The 18,592-nt window shown below is 38.5% G+C and overlaps 1 protein-coding gene and 1 pseudogene across 1 annotated transcript; one reads left to right on the top strand and one right to left on the bottom strand.

Annotated features, from left to right (window-relative positions):
* Positions 1-1,709: 1,709 nt before the first annotated feature.
* C10H8orf89 (chromosome 10 C8orf89 homolog) lies at positions 1,710-18,592 on the bottom strand. The gene is made up of 5 exons (XM_049782430.1): positions 18,460-18,592; positions 15,581-15,728; positions 4,796-4,857; positions 2,905-2,943; positions 1,710-1,928 (listed from the first exon to the last, which is right to left on the bottom strand). Exons 1-5 carry the CDS (start codon positions 18,584-18,586, stop codon positions 1,771-1,773), a joined length of 534 nt encoding a protein of 177 aa, XP_049638387.1. The 5' UTR covers positions 18,587-18,592; the 3' UTR covers positions 1,710-1,770.
* On the top strand, positions 4,626-4,726 carry LOC126021781 (uncharacterized; annotated as a pseudogene).

The raw sequence follows: 18,592 nt of genomic DNA, 5'->3' as shown, positions 1-18,592 counted from the left end.
ATTTTTTTTAAACTGCCTTTAAATTCTGCAGCTAGGGCCCGGAGAGATAACATCGGTGTTTGCCTTGCAAGCAGCTGATCCAGGACCAAAGGTGATTGGTTCGAATCCCGGTGTCCCATATGGTCCCCCGTGCCTGCCAGGAGCTATTTCTGAGCAGACAGCCAGGAGTAACCCATGAGCATCGCCAGGTGTGGCCCAAAAACCAAAAAAAAAAAAAAAAAAAAAAAAAATCTGCATCTATGTCAACCTTTTTCTAAGCATATAATGCAATCTTTCTGGCAGTTTCAAAACAGCACAGGGTAAAAACACCTGCTTGTGGGAGTCTGAGAAAGCCCTTTACCCTATCAAAAGTTCATAAGACAACTAACCTCCTGAAACCATCCTTTCAGAATTACCTAAGTTATTAAGCTTGGTTTTAACTCCATCATATTTCACTGTATCAGATGGGAAGAACTCAGGCAGGTCTTAGCAACAGTATTAAAATCCTGAGAAATCCACCACCTACCTTCACTCCAGGTAGTAAGAAATTCAACATAAAATAGAAAGTGACCATATTTTGAGCATGCTTTCTTAAACTGACCAAGAGATTCCATTTTTAAACCCACATAGGTTGGAGTTTGGTTGTTTCCCTGATGGTAGAGAGATAGTTCTGGATCTATACTTGCCCTGCACTCTGAATGGAGTTGAGGCAGAGGAGAGTAGGGGGTAATCTTATGAATGCACTTTCTGACTCAGCGTCTGATCGATCATACTGTTGCAAAGCTCATTTTGCCATATGTATCATCTGGTATATTAATATCAGAGGCTGGCAATTCCTCTGGCCTAGCCCCAGTGGCAAAGTGGCAAGTTCAGGGCTTTTGGATTGAGCTTCAGGGCTTTTGGATTGAGCATATGTCACTGCTGGGAAAACGCTTTTGTTTTCTGAAATTGAAGGTGTTTTAGAGACTGTTAAAGACATTTTGAAAAACTCACCCTTGAATTATTTGTAGTTTCTGGTGAATCTCATTATTCAGATAGTACACAAAAAATCATTTTTTAGGGTTTATTAGCACTGTGTAAACCTGTACAATGACATAAACCAATGACACATACAATGAGATAAACCAATGTTTTCTCAATTAAAAAGAAAAGAGGTGGGGCCGGGCGGTGGCGCTGGAGGTAAGGTGCCTGCCTTGCCTGCGCTAGCCTAGGACGGACCGCGGTTCGATCCCCCGGTGTCCCATATGGTCCCCCAAGAAGCCAGGAGCAACTTCTAAGCGCATAGCCAGAAGTAACCCCTGAGCATCACAGGGTGTGGCCCAAAAAAAAAAAAAAAAAAAAAGAAAAGAGGTCCAGTAAGATGGTCATTGGTCTTAGAGAGGAGCATAGTTTGCTGGAGCCCAGGCTCCATCCCTGGTACCTCTGGACAACTGAGCACCACCTAGAGCACCTCCCAAATACAATCTAGGAGTAGACCCCAAGGTGTACCAGCAATGGGTTCAAAATTCAAAATTTAGTAAATAAGAATACTGGAAAAGAAAATGATCACTTATTAATTTGAACTAAAACATAATCAATGCGCATAAATCAAATACAATATAATTTTTATGCTTTCTGTCCCCATAAATCATAATTTAACCATTTCTGTTGATGTTAATAAAATATTTTATATATGGCATAATACATGTATTTCCTATTTACATTTATATTTTATGTAAATAATTGCACATTATATCATCACATAAAAATGAAAAATTATAAAGCTTAAAAATCAATACAGGAAGCGACGAGCTATACATCTAAGCAGTCTCTTTGCTCTTGTTTCTTGATCTTTTTTGATTTTTTAGTTGTCTCTTGACGAATAGTGTCATACTCCAAAAGGGCCATTCTAGAAAGTCTATGTAAGAACTGAGATGATGCACCGGAGAAAGGATCCATAAAGCCAGAATCTAGGAAGAAAAAAAAATTCAGCTACTACAATTAAATTATGGATACATAAATAATAGTCTATAAAACTGCCTTTCTCAACCAGGGATCAGGTAGTTTAATCTGGAATTGAAGAGTTGGATTAAAGATATTGGTTTAACAAAATGTGGAGGCTCGGGGCTGGAGAGATAGCATGGAGGTAAGGCATTTGCCTTGCATGCAGAAGGACAGTGGTTGGAATCCTGTATGGTTTCCCAAGCCTGCCAGGAGCAATTTCTGACCATAGAGCCAGAAGTAACCCCTAAGTACTGCTGAGTGTGACCCAAAACTCAAAAATAAATAAATAAATAAATAAATAAAAATGTGGAGGCCGAAGAGATAGTCAGTAACCAGAGCACTTGCTTTTTTTTTTTTTTTTTTTTGGTTTTTGGTTTTTGGGCCACACCCGGTGACGCTCAGGGGTTACTCCTGGCCATGCGCTCAGAAGTCGCTTCTGGCTTGGGGGACCATATGGGACGCCGGGGGATCGAACCGAAGTCCGTCCTAGGCTAGCACAGGCAAGGCAGGCACCTTACCTCTAGCGCCACTGCCCGGCCCCAGAGCACTTGCTTTGCGACAGTCAACCTGAGTTTATTCATGAGCTAGAAATGAGCCCTGAGTTTGTTAGACTATGCCCTACTATGCGCAAAGATTGAAACACAAATAAATTTTTTTTTTTTTTTTTGGTTTTTGGGCCACACCCAGTAACGCTCAGGGGTTACTCCTGGCTACGCGCTCAGAAGTTGCTCCTGGCTTGGGGGACCATATGGGACACCGGGGGATCGAACCGCGGTCCGTCCAAGGCTAGCGCAGGCAAGGCAGGCACCTTACCTTTAGCGCCACCGCCCGGCCCCACAAATAAATTATTTTTAAAAGGACATGTACAGATAAAGAAAATACTAAATTTATGCAAGTGCATTTTAAAACATAAACTTTAAAAATAAAGAAAATAAAACTTACCAAAATTGATTGGAGAAGAATTTGAGTGTCTAAAGAGTCCTAAAATCAAAAATAATTGAATCACTGTTAAAGTAGTTTCCCAATAAAAACAAGCAATTTTAATGATTTACCAAAATGAGTCTTATCAGATTTTCAAGGGAAAGATCATTACAATTTTTCTATTCTTCAAAGGTATACAATGTAGTAATGCTCCCCTATTTATTCTACCAGACAATATCATCTTCGCAGTAAATTCAGATAAGGAAAAGGTAAAAGGAAAAATTAGTGTCGATGTTATTTACTAACACAGATTTTCAAAATATCATATAAGGACCAGGGGATAAGTTTAAGGAAAAAGTTAAACTTTTGGCATAAAAATAAGCTACAGTTTAACATAAGGTACCAGTTTCATGAAAATTTAAGACCAGGGTAGGAGGAATATTTTTGATGATTGATCCCAAAAAAAGGGTCTGTTGCTTTAGGAGCAAAGAATCTTTTCAATTAGACTACTGTATAAAATTGAGAAGCAATTGGTCTGAGAGAATAAGAACCCAAGCTAAAAAATACTGATTTGGTTGGCTGGTTCATTAGTGTGGTAGTGTTTGATATTGGCAGTTGTGTTGATGGTGATTGTTGAATTTTCCAAATAATGATTGCTGTAAAATCCTGACCTCCTTCCTACTTGTTTTTCCTCTTAAATTTCTTCACAGAAAAATCCCTGTCTGACCAGAGTCAGACTTTCTCCATCAGAACAGTGTTAGAAGGGAATATTAGTGTGTAAGTTTAGAATTAACTGCTGTTTCACTTCTGCAACCATTATTTGCTTTAGACATAAGAACCAGACTGTAGCCATGACAGACTTCAGGTAGTATAATAGGCCTCTTAGTATAAATGGCACAAGTTCCTGGAATAACACAAGGGTCCCCAGGCCAACATCCTATTTGCATCCTCTATTGCATCCCCTACCCCTAAGCCAATATTCTGTTTACATCCTGCTTACAACCACCATAAAAGTCCTTATTAGTTTCGACCAATCACCTAGCGCCCTATAAGTAATGATGTAATGTGTAGCCAATCTCCACAACGATCACCTAGCCCATTCTAAAAGTCTTTAAACTGGGTATAAAAATAAGAATGTAAGTTGGGCCAGGGTTGTCACCTGCGAGACATGCTATCTGAATAAACTCCTTTATTTATTTATTTTTATTTTTTATTTCTTTTGCATTATTGGCATCTTTATGGGACTTTATGGGACAGATCTCAAGTCCGGAGCTAACAACAGGAGAAAGGCATTTTATTACAGGATAGGAAAAGGGGAAGTGGTAAAGTCCACTATCAAGTTTGAAATCATACTTTAGTCTGTGGGTCACGAGAGCCAGCTGTTTTTGAAGAAGAGAGGGAGTGCCAGAATTAGAAGGCAATGTTGTAAGGCTTTTCTCACAGCATTGAAGAATTTAAGAGGCCAGAATACTAAAATTGCAAACAAGTAAACTAGTTGATAAGCAATGAGAAGTGAGGCAAACCTATACCAAGGAGCCTGTGATAACAATTAAAGTAACTAATTAAATTCTAAGTGCAATTAAATATACTTTAATTATTTTCTCAGGCTCCTTGGCATAGGCTTGCCTTCTCTCTCTCTCTCCTTCCTCTCCCTCTCTCTCTGTCTCTCTCTATTTGTATATATATAGTCAAGATCAATCCACTAAGTTTATCAAATAAAGAAAGATTAAACAGTGTTAACATTACTCACTTCAGCAGCACATGTACTAAAATTAGAATGATACAGAGAAGATTAGCAAGGCCCCTATGCAAGAATCACATTAACAAAAGCAGCCAAATCAATGGAAAGAGTGAAAAAGAGGTGTGACTTCTTAACAAAGAAGTGAGGTAAGAGAAAAAGAGTTCAACTTACCTTTTGATTTCTCCTTATGTTGCATCATAGGGCATGTCTGCTTGATATTCTTTGACCTATAATTTCATATCATGATAAAATACTTTATATACATGCAGGGCACATGAATATTTCAGAAACAAATAGAGACAGAAAGCATACTGTCAATGAAACTCCCATGTTGAAGAAAAATATACGCCTTTAAATCAACATTAGAGGAAGGAATATCCTTTCATCAGAGCTAATCCAAAGAGAACACATATAAGCAAGATTAATATATCAGTTTCTGAGCTTTGAAAACAGCTTAATGGGGCTACAGCACATGATTTGCAAAGGAAGTGTGTTTCTATTTTCAGTGCTTCATGTTCCCTGAGCACTGCCAAGTGTGACCCAAATAGACACAAATTTTAAAAAACATATATCCTTGTGTTTGTTAATAAATGTTATCAGTAAAGGAATGCTATGCCTAATCATTTCCATCTTTGTTATGATGTATCTTTAAGTTTTCTTAATTCTCACTAAACACGATTCAATCAAAAAGAAAGGAAATCAAGATTAGATCACCATGCCCGCCCAGTGATTCCTGACTGTGAGTGTTGCCTGTGTGTGTTTTTCCCTGTCCTGTCTCTGAAACCTCTTGGGAGTGGGCCAAAAGGGGCCCAGAAAAATAGCACTCCCAGAGGCTCACCCAAGGTCTGAAGCACCAAAGAACTGTGTCAGACCATGAAAACCTATCCGCAGTATTCTGCAGAAAGGAAGGCCGTCTCCGCTTCACTTTACGGCCGCGCACTCTCTTTCTACCCAATGAACCCCACCACAACACGCAGAAAAAATCACACTACAAGTGGGAAAATGGGGAAACCCCACAGGCAATCAATATGCACAGAGAATGAAGACGATAGTTTGAATGACCTAAAAAACTTCGACCATCTAATTAATTAACCTCTCAGACAAGGAGTTTAGAATAACAATATGGAAGATGTTTGTAGAACTCAAAGAAAGCATAGATCGGTCTGAACAAAACACAAAGACAGAAATCAGAAAACTCCAAACTAAAATAACATCTGAAAAACACGGTAGCTGAACTGAAAAACTCAGTAGATGGCCTCGCCAGCAGGGTAAAAGCAGCTGAGGACAGAATCGGCATGCTGGAAGATGAGATGCAGAAAAACTCAACACAGCAGAAGAAATTGGAAAGAACCTTAAGACAAACGATCAGGCAATGAGAAAAGTACTCAAGGAATGTGAACAGATGAAAATAGAAGTCTTTGATAAACTCAACAGAAACAACATAAGAATCACTGGAGTCCCAGAGACCCAGGTAGGAGATCTCCAGGAAGAATCAACTATCAAAGACATTATCAAAGAAATACTCCCAGAGTTAAAGACTACATGCAATCAAATCCTGCATGTCCGAAGAGTACTAGCTAAAAGAGACCCAAAGAAAAACACCCCAAGACACATCCTTGTTACAATGACAAATCCCACAGATAGAGATAGATACTGAAAGCAGCAAAATCAAAAAGGGAAATTACATTCAAAGGAGCATCCCTAATACTTACAGCAGACATGTCACAAGAAACTCTCAAGGCCAGAAGACAGTGGTGGGATATTGTGACAAGACTGAATGAAATGGATGCCTCATCGAGAATACTGCACCCTCCCTGACTCACATTCAGGTTTGAAAGAAAAAGACATAGCTTCATGGATAAGCAACAGCTCAGAAACTTCACAGATAAAAAACCAGCCTTAAAGGAAAAACTGAAAGGTCTACTTTAAGACAAGAGAGACCAACAAACACAGCAAATTTATCTACAAAGATGACATTAAATCCTATGACAATCATCTCCCTCAATGTCAAAGGACTAAACTCACCAATTAAAAGACACAGTGTCAAAATGGGTCAAAAAGATGAATCCAACCTTCTGCTGCCTACAAGAAACACACCTGAATAGTCAGAACAAACATAGACTCAAAATCAAAGGCTGGAGGAAAATCATCCAATCAAATAACACACTTGAAAAAGCTGGGGTGGCCATATTAATATCTGATGACACCAACTTTATACTCAGAAAAGTTGTAAGGGATAAAGATGGACACTATGTACTAATCAAGGGATATGTGCAACAGGAAGAAATCAGACTATTAAACATATATGCACCCAATGAGAGACCAGAAAATTATCTAATACAATTATTGATAAACCTGAAAGAAGACATCAATAATAACACAATAATTGTGGGAGACCTCAACACGGCCATGTCAACACTTGATAGGTCAACCAGACTGAAACCCAACAAAAACATACTAACCCTGAAAAGAGTAATGGAAGAAAGAGGACTAGTAGATATAAATAGGACACTCCACCCAAAAAAACCAGGATACACATTCTTCTCCAATGTACATGGGTCATTCTCCAGGATAGACCACATGCTGACACATAAAACATACCTTCATAAAATCAAGAAGATAGAAATCTTGCAGGCTACCTTTGCTGACCACAAGGCTCTGAAATTAGATGTGAACTACAAAGCCACACAGAAGAAAAACTTTAACAATTGGAAATTAAACAGCCTGCTACTGAACAACCAGTGGGTCCGAGATGAAATCAAAGAGGAAATCAAAACTTTCCTGAAAACAAATGATAATTAAGACACAAACTGCCAGAATCTATGGGACACAGCAAAAGCGGTCCTGAGAAAAAAATTTATAGTTTTGCAAGCACACATCAGGAAGGAAGAAGGGGCATACCTGAATAACTTAATGACACAGCTCAAAAAATTAGAAAATGACCAGCAAAAGGAACCAAAAATAGGGAGACAGAAGGAAATAACAAAACTGAAAGCAGAAATCAATGAAGTGGAAAACCAAAAAACAATCCGAAAGATCAACGAAAGCAGAAGTTGGTTCTTTGAAAAAATAAACAAGATTGATAGACCATTGGCAAAACTCGCAAAGAAAGAGAGAAACCTGATAATCCATATTAGAAATGAGAGGGGGAAGATCACGACAGATACTACAGAGATCCCAAGGGTAATCAGAGACTACTTTGAGAAACTTTATGCTACTAAACATGAGAACCTAGAAGAAATGGATAAATTTTTGGACACTTATAACCTTCCATAATTAAGTAAGGAGGATATAGCATATCTAAACACCCCCATCACTACTGAGGCAATTGAAACTGTAATCAAACATCTGCCTAAAAAGAAAAGCCCAAGCCCAGATGGATTTACTAATAAATTCTTTCAAACTTTTCTTTTTTTTTTCTTTCAAACCTTTCAAGAGGAGCTACTACCAATCCTAGCCAGGCTCTTCCATGAAATTGAAAAAATGGGAACACTCCCAAACAGCTTTTATGAAGCCAACATCACCTTGATACCTAAACCAGACAGAGATGCTGCCAAAAAAGAAAATTACAGACCAATATCCCTGATGAATGCAGATGCAAAGATCTTCAACAAAATCCTGGCAAATAGGATCCAATGCATCATCAAGAAGATCATATACTACGACCAAGTAGGTTTCATCCCAGGAATGCAAGGATGGTTTAACATCCGTAAATCTATCAATATCATACACAACATCAACAACAAGAAAAATAAAAATCACATGATCATATTAATAGATGCAGAGAAAGCATTTGATAAGGTCCAACACCCATTCTTGATCAAAACTCTCAGCAAGATGGAAATGGAAGGAACCTTTCTCAATCTAGTTGAAGCCATGTACCACAAGCCAATGGCAAATATTATCCTCAATAAAGAAAACTAAAAGCCTTTCCTCTAAATTCTGGTACAAGACAAGGTTGTCCGCTCTCACCACTCCTCTTCAACATAGTACTGGAAGTGCTTGCTATCGCGATCAGGCAAGAAAAAGATATCAAGGGAATCCAGATAGGAAAGGAAGAAATCAAGCTCTCACTGTTTGCAGATGACATGATACTCTACTTAGAAAGCCCTAAAGACTCTATCAAAAAGCTTCTAGAAATAATAGACTCATATAGCAAGGTGGCAGGCTACAAAATTAACACACAGAAATCAATAGCCTTTTTATACACCAATAATGATAGGGAAGAGATGGATGTCAAGAAGGCAATCCCATTCACATTAGTGCCACACAAACTCAAATATCTTGGAGTCAACTTGACCAAAAACATGAAGGACCTATACACAGAAAACTATAAAGCCCTGCTCCAAGAAATAAGAGAGGACACACGGAAATGAAAACACATACCATGCTCATAGATTGGCAGGATTAACATCATTATAAATGGCAATAATCCTCAAAGCATTGTACAGATTTAATGTGATCCCTCTAAAGATACCCATGACATTCTTCAAAGAAGTGAATCAAACACTTATGAAGTTCATCTGGAATAGTAAACACACTCGAATAGCTAAAGCACTCCTAGGGAAAAGAAGTATGGGAGGCATTACTTTCCCCAACTTTAAACTGTACTACAAAGCAATAGTTATCAAAACAGCATGGTATTGGAATAAAGACAGAACCTCAGATCAGTGGAATAGGCTTGAGTTCTCAGACAATGTTCCCCAGACATACAATCACCTAATTTTTGACAAGGGAGCAAAAAATACTAAGTGGAGCAGAGAAAACCTCTTCAACAAGTGCTGCTGGCATAACTGGTTAGCCACTTGCAAAAAAGCAAACATAGACCCCCAGTTAACATCATGTACGAAGGTAAAATCCTAATAGATTAAAGACCTTGATATCAGACCTGATACCATAAGGTATATAGAACAACACATCGGTAAAACACTCCATGACATTGAGACTAAAGGCATCTTCAAGAAGGAAACTGCACTTTCCAAACAAGTGGAAGCAGAGATCAACAGATGGGAATACATTAAGCTGAGAAGCTTCTGCACCTCAAAAGAAATAGTGCCCAGGATACAAGAGCCACCCACCATGTGGGAGAAACTATTCACCCAATACCCATCAGATAAAGGGCTAATATCCAAAATATACAGGGCACTGACAGAACTTTACAAGAAAAAAACATCTAATCCCATCAGAAAATGGGGAGAAGAAATGAACAGACACTTTGATAAAAAAAAATACAAGGGCCCGGAGAGATAGCACAGTGGCGTTTGCCTTGCAGGCAGCCGATCCAGGACCACAGGTGGTTGGTTCGAATCCCAGTGTCCCATATGGTCCCTCGTGCCTGCCAGGAGCTATTTCTGAGCTGACATCCAGGAGTAACCCCTGAGCACCGCTGTGGCCCAAAAACCAAAAAAAAAAAAAAAAAAAAAGAAATACAAATGGCCTAAAGGCACATGAAAATATGCTCCTCATCACTGATCATCAGGGAGATGCAAATCAAAACAATGATGAGATACCATCTCACACCATAGAGATTGGCCCACATCACAAAGAATGAGAACAATCAATGCTGGTGGGGATGTGGAGAGAAAGGAACGCTTATCCACTGCTGGTGGGAATGCTGTCTAGTTTAACCTCTATGGAAAGTGATATGGAGATTCCTCCAAAAACTAGAAATTGAGCTCCCATACGATCCAGCTATACCACTCCTAGGATTATACCCTAGGAACACAAGAATATAATACAAAGACCCCTTCCTCACACCTATGTTTATTGCAGCACTATTCACAATAGCAAGGCTCTGGAAACAACCAAGATGCCTTCACCAGATGAATGGCTAAAGAAACTGTGGTACATATACACAATGGAATATTATGCAGCCGTCAGGAGAGATGAAGTCATGAAATTTTCCTATACATGGATGTACATGGAGTCTATTATGCTGAGTGAAATAAGTCAGAGGGGGAAAGAGAGACGCAGAATAGTCTCACTCATCTATGGGTTTTAAGAAAAATAAAAGTCATCTTTGCAACAATCCTGAGACAATGAGAGGAGGGCTGGAACTTCCAGCTCACTTCATGAAGCTCACCACAAAGAGTGGTGAGTGCAGTTATAGAAATAACTACACTGAGAACTACCATAATCATGTGAATGAGGGAACTGGAAAGCCTGTCTAGAGTACAGGTGGGGGTAGGGTGGGATGGAGGGAGATTTGGGACATTGGTGGTGGGAATGTTGCACTGGTGAAGGGGTGTGTTCTTTACATGACTGAAACCTAATCACAATCATATTTGTAATCAAGATGTTTAAATAAATAAAAAATACTAAAAAAAGATTAGATTACCAGAACATGTAAATATAAATAACTCTTTATTAATTTATTTTATCTATTTATTACTATCATTATTATTATTTTGGTTTTGGGGCCATACCCAGCAGTGATTTGGGGTTACTCCTGCCTCTGTACTCAGAAGTCACTCCTGGCCATATGGGATGCAGGAAATCAAACCTGGATTTGTCTCAGGTTGGCCACATGCAAGGTAAACGTCTTGCCACTGTACTATCACTCCAGCCCCAATATATAAATATCTCTTGCATGTGCTTCTTTATCTATTAATCACTTCCATCTAAATTTTTTACAATTAGTAGCATTTCCTAGATAAAACAGACCTGTAATGGGACTAAATAATAGGTCAGTTTTTAGAGGAAACAGATTATGAATGAATCTGCTCTAGCTGAGATAACCCAAAATAATTCCAAATTTCTTACAACTATATTAAACATTTGGGGGAGGGGTCATACCAGGTATTGCCCAAGAAACTATATGATGCCAAGTATCAAGCCTAGGATTCTAGTATGTTATGCAAATGCTCAGATGGTTGACACATCTTTCTGGCCCACAAAAACAATTTTTTCAATGTTCTTCCCTTCTAGTTGAAAGAGTAACTATTTTCCAATACATTAGCAAAGTCTGCATTAAGAGTCACTGAAAATAATTATTCTCCTTAAAGAAATTTGAGAAACACATCAGACTTCCATCAGAGTTTTTAAAAATATTCAGTATGAAAAGGGATAAAAGGTGTTCTACACAAAACACAATTTTAAAAATAAATACTTCCCTGTTCAGCCATGACTGTTCTTTCAAAGGGTTCTGTGCAGTCTGCAGAGGAGGCAGAGGAGGATATAATAATTCCAGGCAACTTCTCATGCTCTCATTGGAATGGCTAAAATAGATTTGTTCCAAAGACAGGGGGGAAAGCTCATATTTATCTTTGCAAAGCACTCATTAGCAGCATTCTGGCACTTAGCACAACTTTGTACTTTGTATACGAAGAACATTTGTCTTAACACAAATAAAACATTTTCCTATTGTCCTCTGTGGGTTTAAGTAAATTCACACGCAGGCCAATGTCAAATGTTGAAGGGGAAAAAAATCATTCCACCAATAATCAAGTTGCAAATGATGAAACAGAAACTTAAATAAGGTCAAACAATAAGAAGTAGAATGAATGGGTTTATTCAATGGGTGTTTCCTGGGTTTCTGTGTTCTTTAAGATGAACACACACAGTGAAAGAGAGTTCTGCTAATCCCATGCCTCCACCAAAGGACAGTGTGATTCCCATTGAAAATCAAACAAGCAAACAGAGTATCAGGGATACGGGTCTGGGAAATTATGAATATTCATTGCCCTTCAGAGATTGTTTTATATTAATTCTGAAACTCCAATTTTTCTACTTCATTGACCTCTTCTTTTTTAGCTGCTATCATTTTCCCTATTAGCGATTATGACTTCCCATCATCTTTGATTATGTCTTATTTCATTATAATTTTACTTTTTATTTATGGAGGGTGATGAGTGGGGTGGGACAGGGATGAACTCAGACTTGCCACATGCAGGGCAAACACTCAATCACTGAGCAGGTATATCTGTCCTTAAGAAAAGTTGGAGATGGCTAGAGTGATAGTAGAATGGGTAGGGCACTTGTATGTACAGATCCAACCCAGGTTGAACCCCCATATCCTATATGGTCCCCTGAGCCTTGCCAGGAGTGATTCCTGAGTGTGACCCTCAAACAAAGTAAAAGAAACTAGCAAATAGACAGGGAACATGGAACTGAAGCAGTAATGGTGCAGTAGGGCGTTTGCCTTGCACTAGACTGACCCAGGATGGACCTAGGTTCGATTCCCAATGTCCCATATGGTCCCCCAAACCTAGAGCGATTTCTGAAAGTCACAGAGTCACCGAGTGTGGCCCACCCCACCCCCAAATAAAGACAGGGAACAATAAAGCCATGAATATAATGTGAATGCAGAGTCTAAAAGGAAAAAGAGAGAGAGGGAGAGAAGACGGGGGAGAGGGGGAGAAGAAAAATGGAAAATGTCTGCTACAGAGGAAGGCAAGAAAAAGGGTAGAGAGGAGGGCAAGAGGGAAACTAAGATATTGGTGGCAGGAAAATTGCACAGGTAAAGGGTGTTGTAGATTGTAAGACTGAAATCCAATCATGAACAACTTTGTAACTGTAAAAAAAAAAAGCAACTGAATTACAAACAACCTTGTAACCATGTTGTTTAAATAAAGTAATTTAAAATTAAAAATAATTTAAAAGTACAATGTGGTCAGTAAATACTGTTTGAAAATAAAGTAGTGACATGAAAGGTCTATATGTAATATCAGTGTCTTTGGTTTCACTTATTTTTTTTCTTTTTGGTTTTTGGGTCACACCTAGTGGCGCTCAGGAATTACTCCTGGCTCTGCACTCAAAAATCACTCTGGCAGGCTTGGGGGATCATATGGAATGCCGGGGATCAAACCCAAGTCCATTCTAGGTTGACCATGTGCTAGATAAACATCCTACTGCTGTGTTATTGCCCCGGCTCCAGTTTCACTTTTTTTTTTTTATAAGGCAGAGTATGGAGTTTGGGAGACATTACAAAGATTAGAGCACTTGGCAGGTGTGCAGGTCCCAGCACACCTTTAGGCCCACCTGGGTTTCTCCAGCATTGCATGCTCAGCATTGAACTGCCATCTTTCCCCTTTGTCTGAAAATTAGTAGTGTTAATAACCCCCAAAAAGTAGAATGAAGGTTGCAAATAGACTAACATCAAAACATAAATATAATAAAAATGAAAGATGTTTCTCCCAAATAAAAAGGAATATACTGGAGCCGGAGCGATAGCACAGTGGTAGAGCACTTGCCATATTTTATACACAAACCTTATTTACTTTCATAATTTGGATAAAATTAATGCAGAACTTCCCTTCCAGTATATTCAAGTATGAGAATTTATTTCAAGAGTAATAAGAAAGAACAACTGTGGTAAACATAAACCTCAAAAATAAATTCTGGGGGCCAGAGGGATAGTATATTGGGTAGGGTGCTTGCCTTACATGTGGACAACCTGGGTTTGACCACCAGTATCACATATGGTCCCCCGAGTACTACCAGGAATATTTCCTGAGTACAGAGCCAAGAGTAACTGCTGAGCAGCACTAGGTATGGTCCCCCAAATGAATTAAATAAATAAAGTAAATTAAAAAAAAAGAATACTGAAATTCCAAATATTCTATGTGTAAAGGAATGATTTCTGACCTGATTATGGTCATAGATAATATAAAACTTTAAAAAATTCCTTGAGGGGCCGAAGAGATAGCATGGAGGTAAGGCATTTGCCTTTCATGCAGAAGGATGGTAGTTCAAATCCCGGCATCCCATATGGTCCCCTGAACCTGCCAGGAGCAATTTCTGAGCATAGAGCCAGGAGTAACCCCTGAGCACTGCTGGGTGTGACCAAAAAAAAAATTCCTTGATAAAATACAAAAATTTAAAATCCCTGATAATTAAGAGTTGCAACTCTAATTATAATAAATGCCTTTTTTTAGGTTGACAGTATATAAACAATAAATATCTAACATTCAATAAGTAAATAATGAATAAGTCAAAGCAAAACCAAATAGAATGTGAAAGAGCCTTATTATAATCTATAGATCTTTTGTGTTCGTTTCTTTTGGGGCCACACTAGACAGTGCTTATTCTTGTCTTCAAGGATCACTACTCAAGGATCACTCTTAGTGTTACTCAGAAACCATATGGGGTGCTGGGGATAGATCTATGCTAGCTGTGTGGCAAGGCAAGAGCCTACGCATTGTGCTACATTTCTAGCCCCAAAGGATTTCTTTTAATGAATGGTAAGTCAGTCTGATTTAGAGGTTTTTAATTTATTGTGGTGCCAGGCATTGTATGCTGGCATCATAGTTTCTAAGCAAGGCCTTATCCATGCAAGGACAATAATCCATGACTAGGTTTCATTCCAGGCCCAATGAAAAGTATTTTTAATAAAGCTTTTAAATGTTAGTGTTCAAAATCAATGGAACTTTTCTAGTGGACAGATTCATTTCTAAAGGCAATGCAAAGTCATTAGGCCAATGTCAGAATCTCTTTTCACACTCATATTGAAAACCCAATTGAAACCCAACATGCCGTATTCCAGGCACAGACCCTGCTAGTATTGCAGAGTTCATTTATTTTTACTGCCAAAAATTCCAATACTCTCATGGGCTACTTAACATTATGGCAATAAAGATTTTTTAAAGGGAGTTTTCAAATTCCAATGGTGTCACTCAAAAACAGAAAAGTACTCACTGGTCAAATTGCATAAAAATCACATATTTGAAAATGAAATAAATTCTTTATGGAAAAATAAGTAGGAAAGAATAAATTAGATTCACTGGTCAGAAAAGCCCTCATTTTAGCAATATTTCTACAAACACTCAGTAGGGGTCATAGAAACAACTTTGCATGCAGGAGGCCTGATTCATTCCCTGGCAATACACAGTCCCTGATTCTGCTAAGAGCGACCACCGAGCATTGAGCCAAAAGGAAACCCTGAATAAAGTTCAGTATGGTCCCAAACAACAGTAACAACAATAACTAATCAAGTAGAATTGAAGAGAAATGATCTACCTGATTGGGAAGGTGTCAGGATCAGCATACAATTGACTTTTCCGAACCTCTAATGGAGTTGAACTTTTCTGACAACTCTTAATTTCTGGTAAATATGGTATTTTGGTGGATTCTTTTAACTCTCTTAGACCAAATGCTGTGGTGCAGTCTATTAAAAAAAAACATTATAGGCATGTGCATTATTTCTTGATTACATAAATATGATTTCTGGTCCAGACCAAAAAAGTATAATACAATACTGCCAAATAATATAGCCAAGAAAATGAAGCTACTCTAAGTGACCTGGATCTTCCCCCCTAAAATGTCTTTCAGTTTATTGTATGATTGGTGGGCTCTGTGGAGATTGGATGTAGTCAGGAAACACAGTCCTGCAAGTCCCCAAAGGCAGCTACGATCAACTTGCACTTGAGGCTCTCTTGATCTGCTCATTGTGAGAGCTGATCCATAGCAGCTGAACTTTCTGGAAGCAGTGGCTTGCATGCTGGGGCTAAGTGAAACTCTTCACATGAAAAGTAAAGTCGGCCCCAATCTCTACTAGGATTTAGGCACTTTGTCTTGTGCCTCTGGGAAGAATTTTAGGAGAAGGGAGAGTGATATAAAATAATTTTGCTGGGGAATAATAATTCTTGGAAGAATATGGGGTTTCTGGGGCCAGGGGGAGAAGGGGATGCATATAAGAACATGGCAACTCCAGAGTAGCGCGCTATAGAACTGTTTCCCAAACTTCTCCACTTACCACCCTTTTTTGAATTGTACAATGCAACATGGGCCAGCACTCCCAGAATCAACTTGGTCTCACAACGTGTTTGATTTGGACTTAATTAGTTGTGCATTCAGAAATGTTTGGCTATTACTCAATTTTTCATGATCCCAATATAATTACACAACCCTATATGAGGTGATGATCCTATTGAAGCAATTTAGCTGCCAAGGAGAGATTATGCACTCACAGTGGTGATGTGGGCTCCTCCAAAACAGAGTGCCCCTTAGAGTCATGGGGTCAAGGGAGAAAACAGGAAAGGTAGATGCATGTATTTGCAGACAGGAGGCCCCAAATTTTTTAATCCTAGTAAGGCTTGGTCCCCTGAACACTGCTGGGAGCAACTTCCAAGCACTGAGATAAGATGCAAAAAGCTCAAGCATGGATTGCATTGAGCTGCTTTGGGAAACAGAATGTATAGACCTTTTCTTAACCTGGGGGCTCTGTGCAGTAGAATCCCTTGGCGAGGACTTAGAGGTTTGGAGACTTTCAGAGTCTTATCAGGGTTTTTCTTTCATTGAACCATCTCCTGAGGTGAGTTCTAGCCTTCAGTTTTGGACTAAGTTAGTCTTAATTTAGAGCCTTGATCTGGGTTGGATGGTTTCCCATCTTGACTCCAGGGCTTCAAAGCCCAGAGTAATTCCTTTTCACATATCCTGTTTTTAAGGCTTTGGAATTCATTGCCCAGGGACTCTAAACTGACTATCTTTAAATGGCTCAATAGTCTGAATTCTGTTATTTTCAAGTACTCCACCAATAAGGCTAACATCAGAATTCACAATAAATAAAAAATACTATTACAGGGGCCAACCTGGGTTCAATCCCCAGCATCCCATATGGTCCCCCGAGCCTACCAAGAATTATTTCTGAGTGCAGAGCCAGTAATAACCCCTGAGCGCTGCTGGGTGGCCCAAAAAACAAATAAACAAAAATACTATAGCAACTTGTAGGAGGGAAAGCCAAAAAGCAATTTAAACATTTATATGTATGTCAAAATTCCTCAAAAAAAATTTTAATGAGTAACAGAAAGATAGAGGATACTTTTTGACAAGTCACTTAAAATATAAAAATTTGGTTAGAATTATTGATTCTAAAACAATAAATAAATAAAAAAGAATTATAATTCTAAAAAAGTGTAATTAAAGATTAAATTATTAAATACAAAAAATTAAATACCAACGTGAGAAAATTTAAGACTTCAATAATAATGCACTGACATAAAGAAAATTCTTTTTTTTTTTTTTTTTTTTTTTTTTTTTTAGATTTTGGGTCACACCAGGCAGCACTCAGGGGTTATTCCTCGCTCTGCACTCAGAAATCATTCCTGGCATCTACGGCCATACCACCCTGAACGCGTCTGATCTTGGAAGCTAAGCAGGGTCAAGCCTGGTTAGTACTTAGATGAGAGACTGCCTGGGAATACTGGGTGCTATAGGCTTTAAAAAAAGAAAGTGGTTAAAAAAAATAAAAACAAAAATTATTTCTGGCAGGCATGGGGGACCATATGGGATGCTGGAATTCAAACCACCATCTATCCTGGATCAGCTGCTTGCAAGGAAAACGCCCTACCTCAGTGCTATCTCTCTGGCCCCAAGAAAATTCTTTTGTTTAAATTTTGTTTCTATTATGTTCTATTCTATTCTATTTTGTTCTATTAAATTTTGTTCTATTTTTTCCATTTAAGGTATCATTCTTACAAAAATTAAAAATAGTTTTTTGTTTGTTTTTGTTTTAAGGCCACATCCAGAGGTACTCAGGGGTTACTTCTGGCTCTGAGCTCAGAAATCATTCCTGGCAGACTGTCTGGGGGGACCATATGGGATGTCAGGGATTAAATCTAGGATGGTCAAGTGCAAGGCAGACACCCAACGTGCTATACTATTGCTCTGACCCCCTAAAAATCATTTTATAACTGCAGAGACATTGGGCAAGGAGATAGAATGGTGAATAGAACACTTTGCCTTGCAGATAGCTGACTCAGGCATCCCATATGGCACTCCTGGTACTTCCAGGAAAAATTCTAAGTTTAGAACCAGAAGGAACCCCTAAACACAGAGTGTGGCCCCCAAACAAAACAACAGTAACAATGACAACAAAGTTAAAAGTAAAATAAAGTTACCTTTCTTAATTTGTTCTGTTTCCAAAACTGCTTTCCTCCAACTACTTTCAAAAATAAAATAATTGTCCAAGGTATGTCTAGTGATGTTAGAAGTTTCAACTTTTATTTCAGGAAATAGCACTGACATTTTTTC

This window comes from Suncus etruscus, chromosome 10, assembly GCF_024139225.1.
Source record: "Suncus etruscus isolate mSunEtr1 chromosome 10, mSunEtr1.pri.cur, whole genome shotgun sequence".
NCBI lineage: Eukaryota > Metazoa > Chordata > Mammalia > Eulipotyphla > Soricidae > Suncus > Suncus etruscus.
Note: the sequence above shows the minus strand (reverse complement) of the source record. Positions and strands in the feature narration are given on the sequence as shown.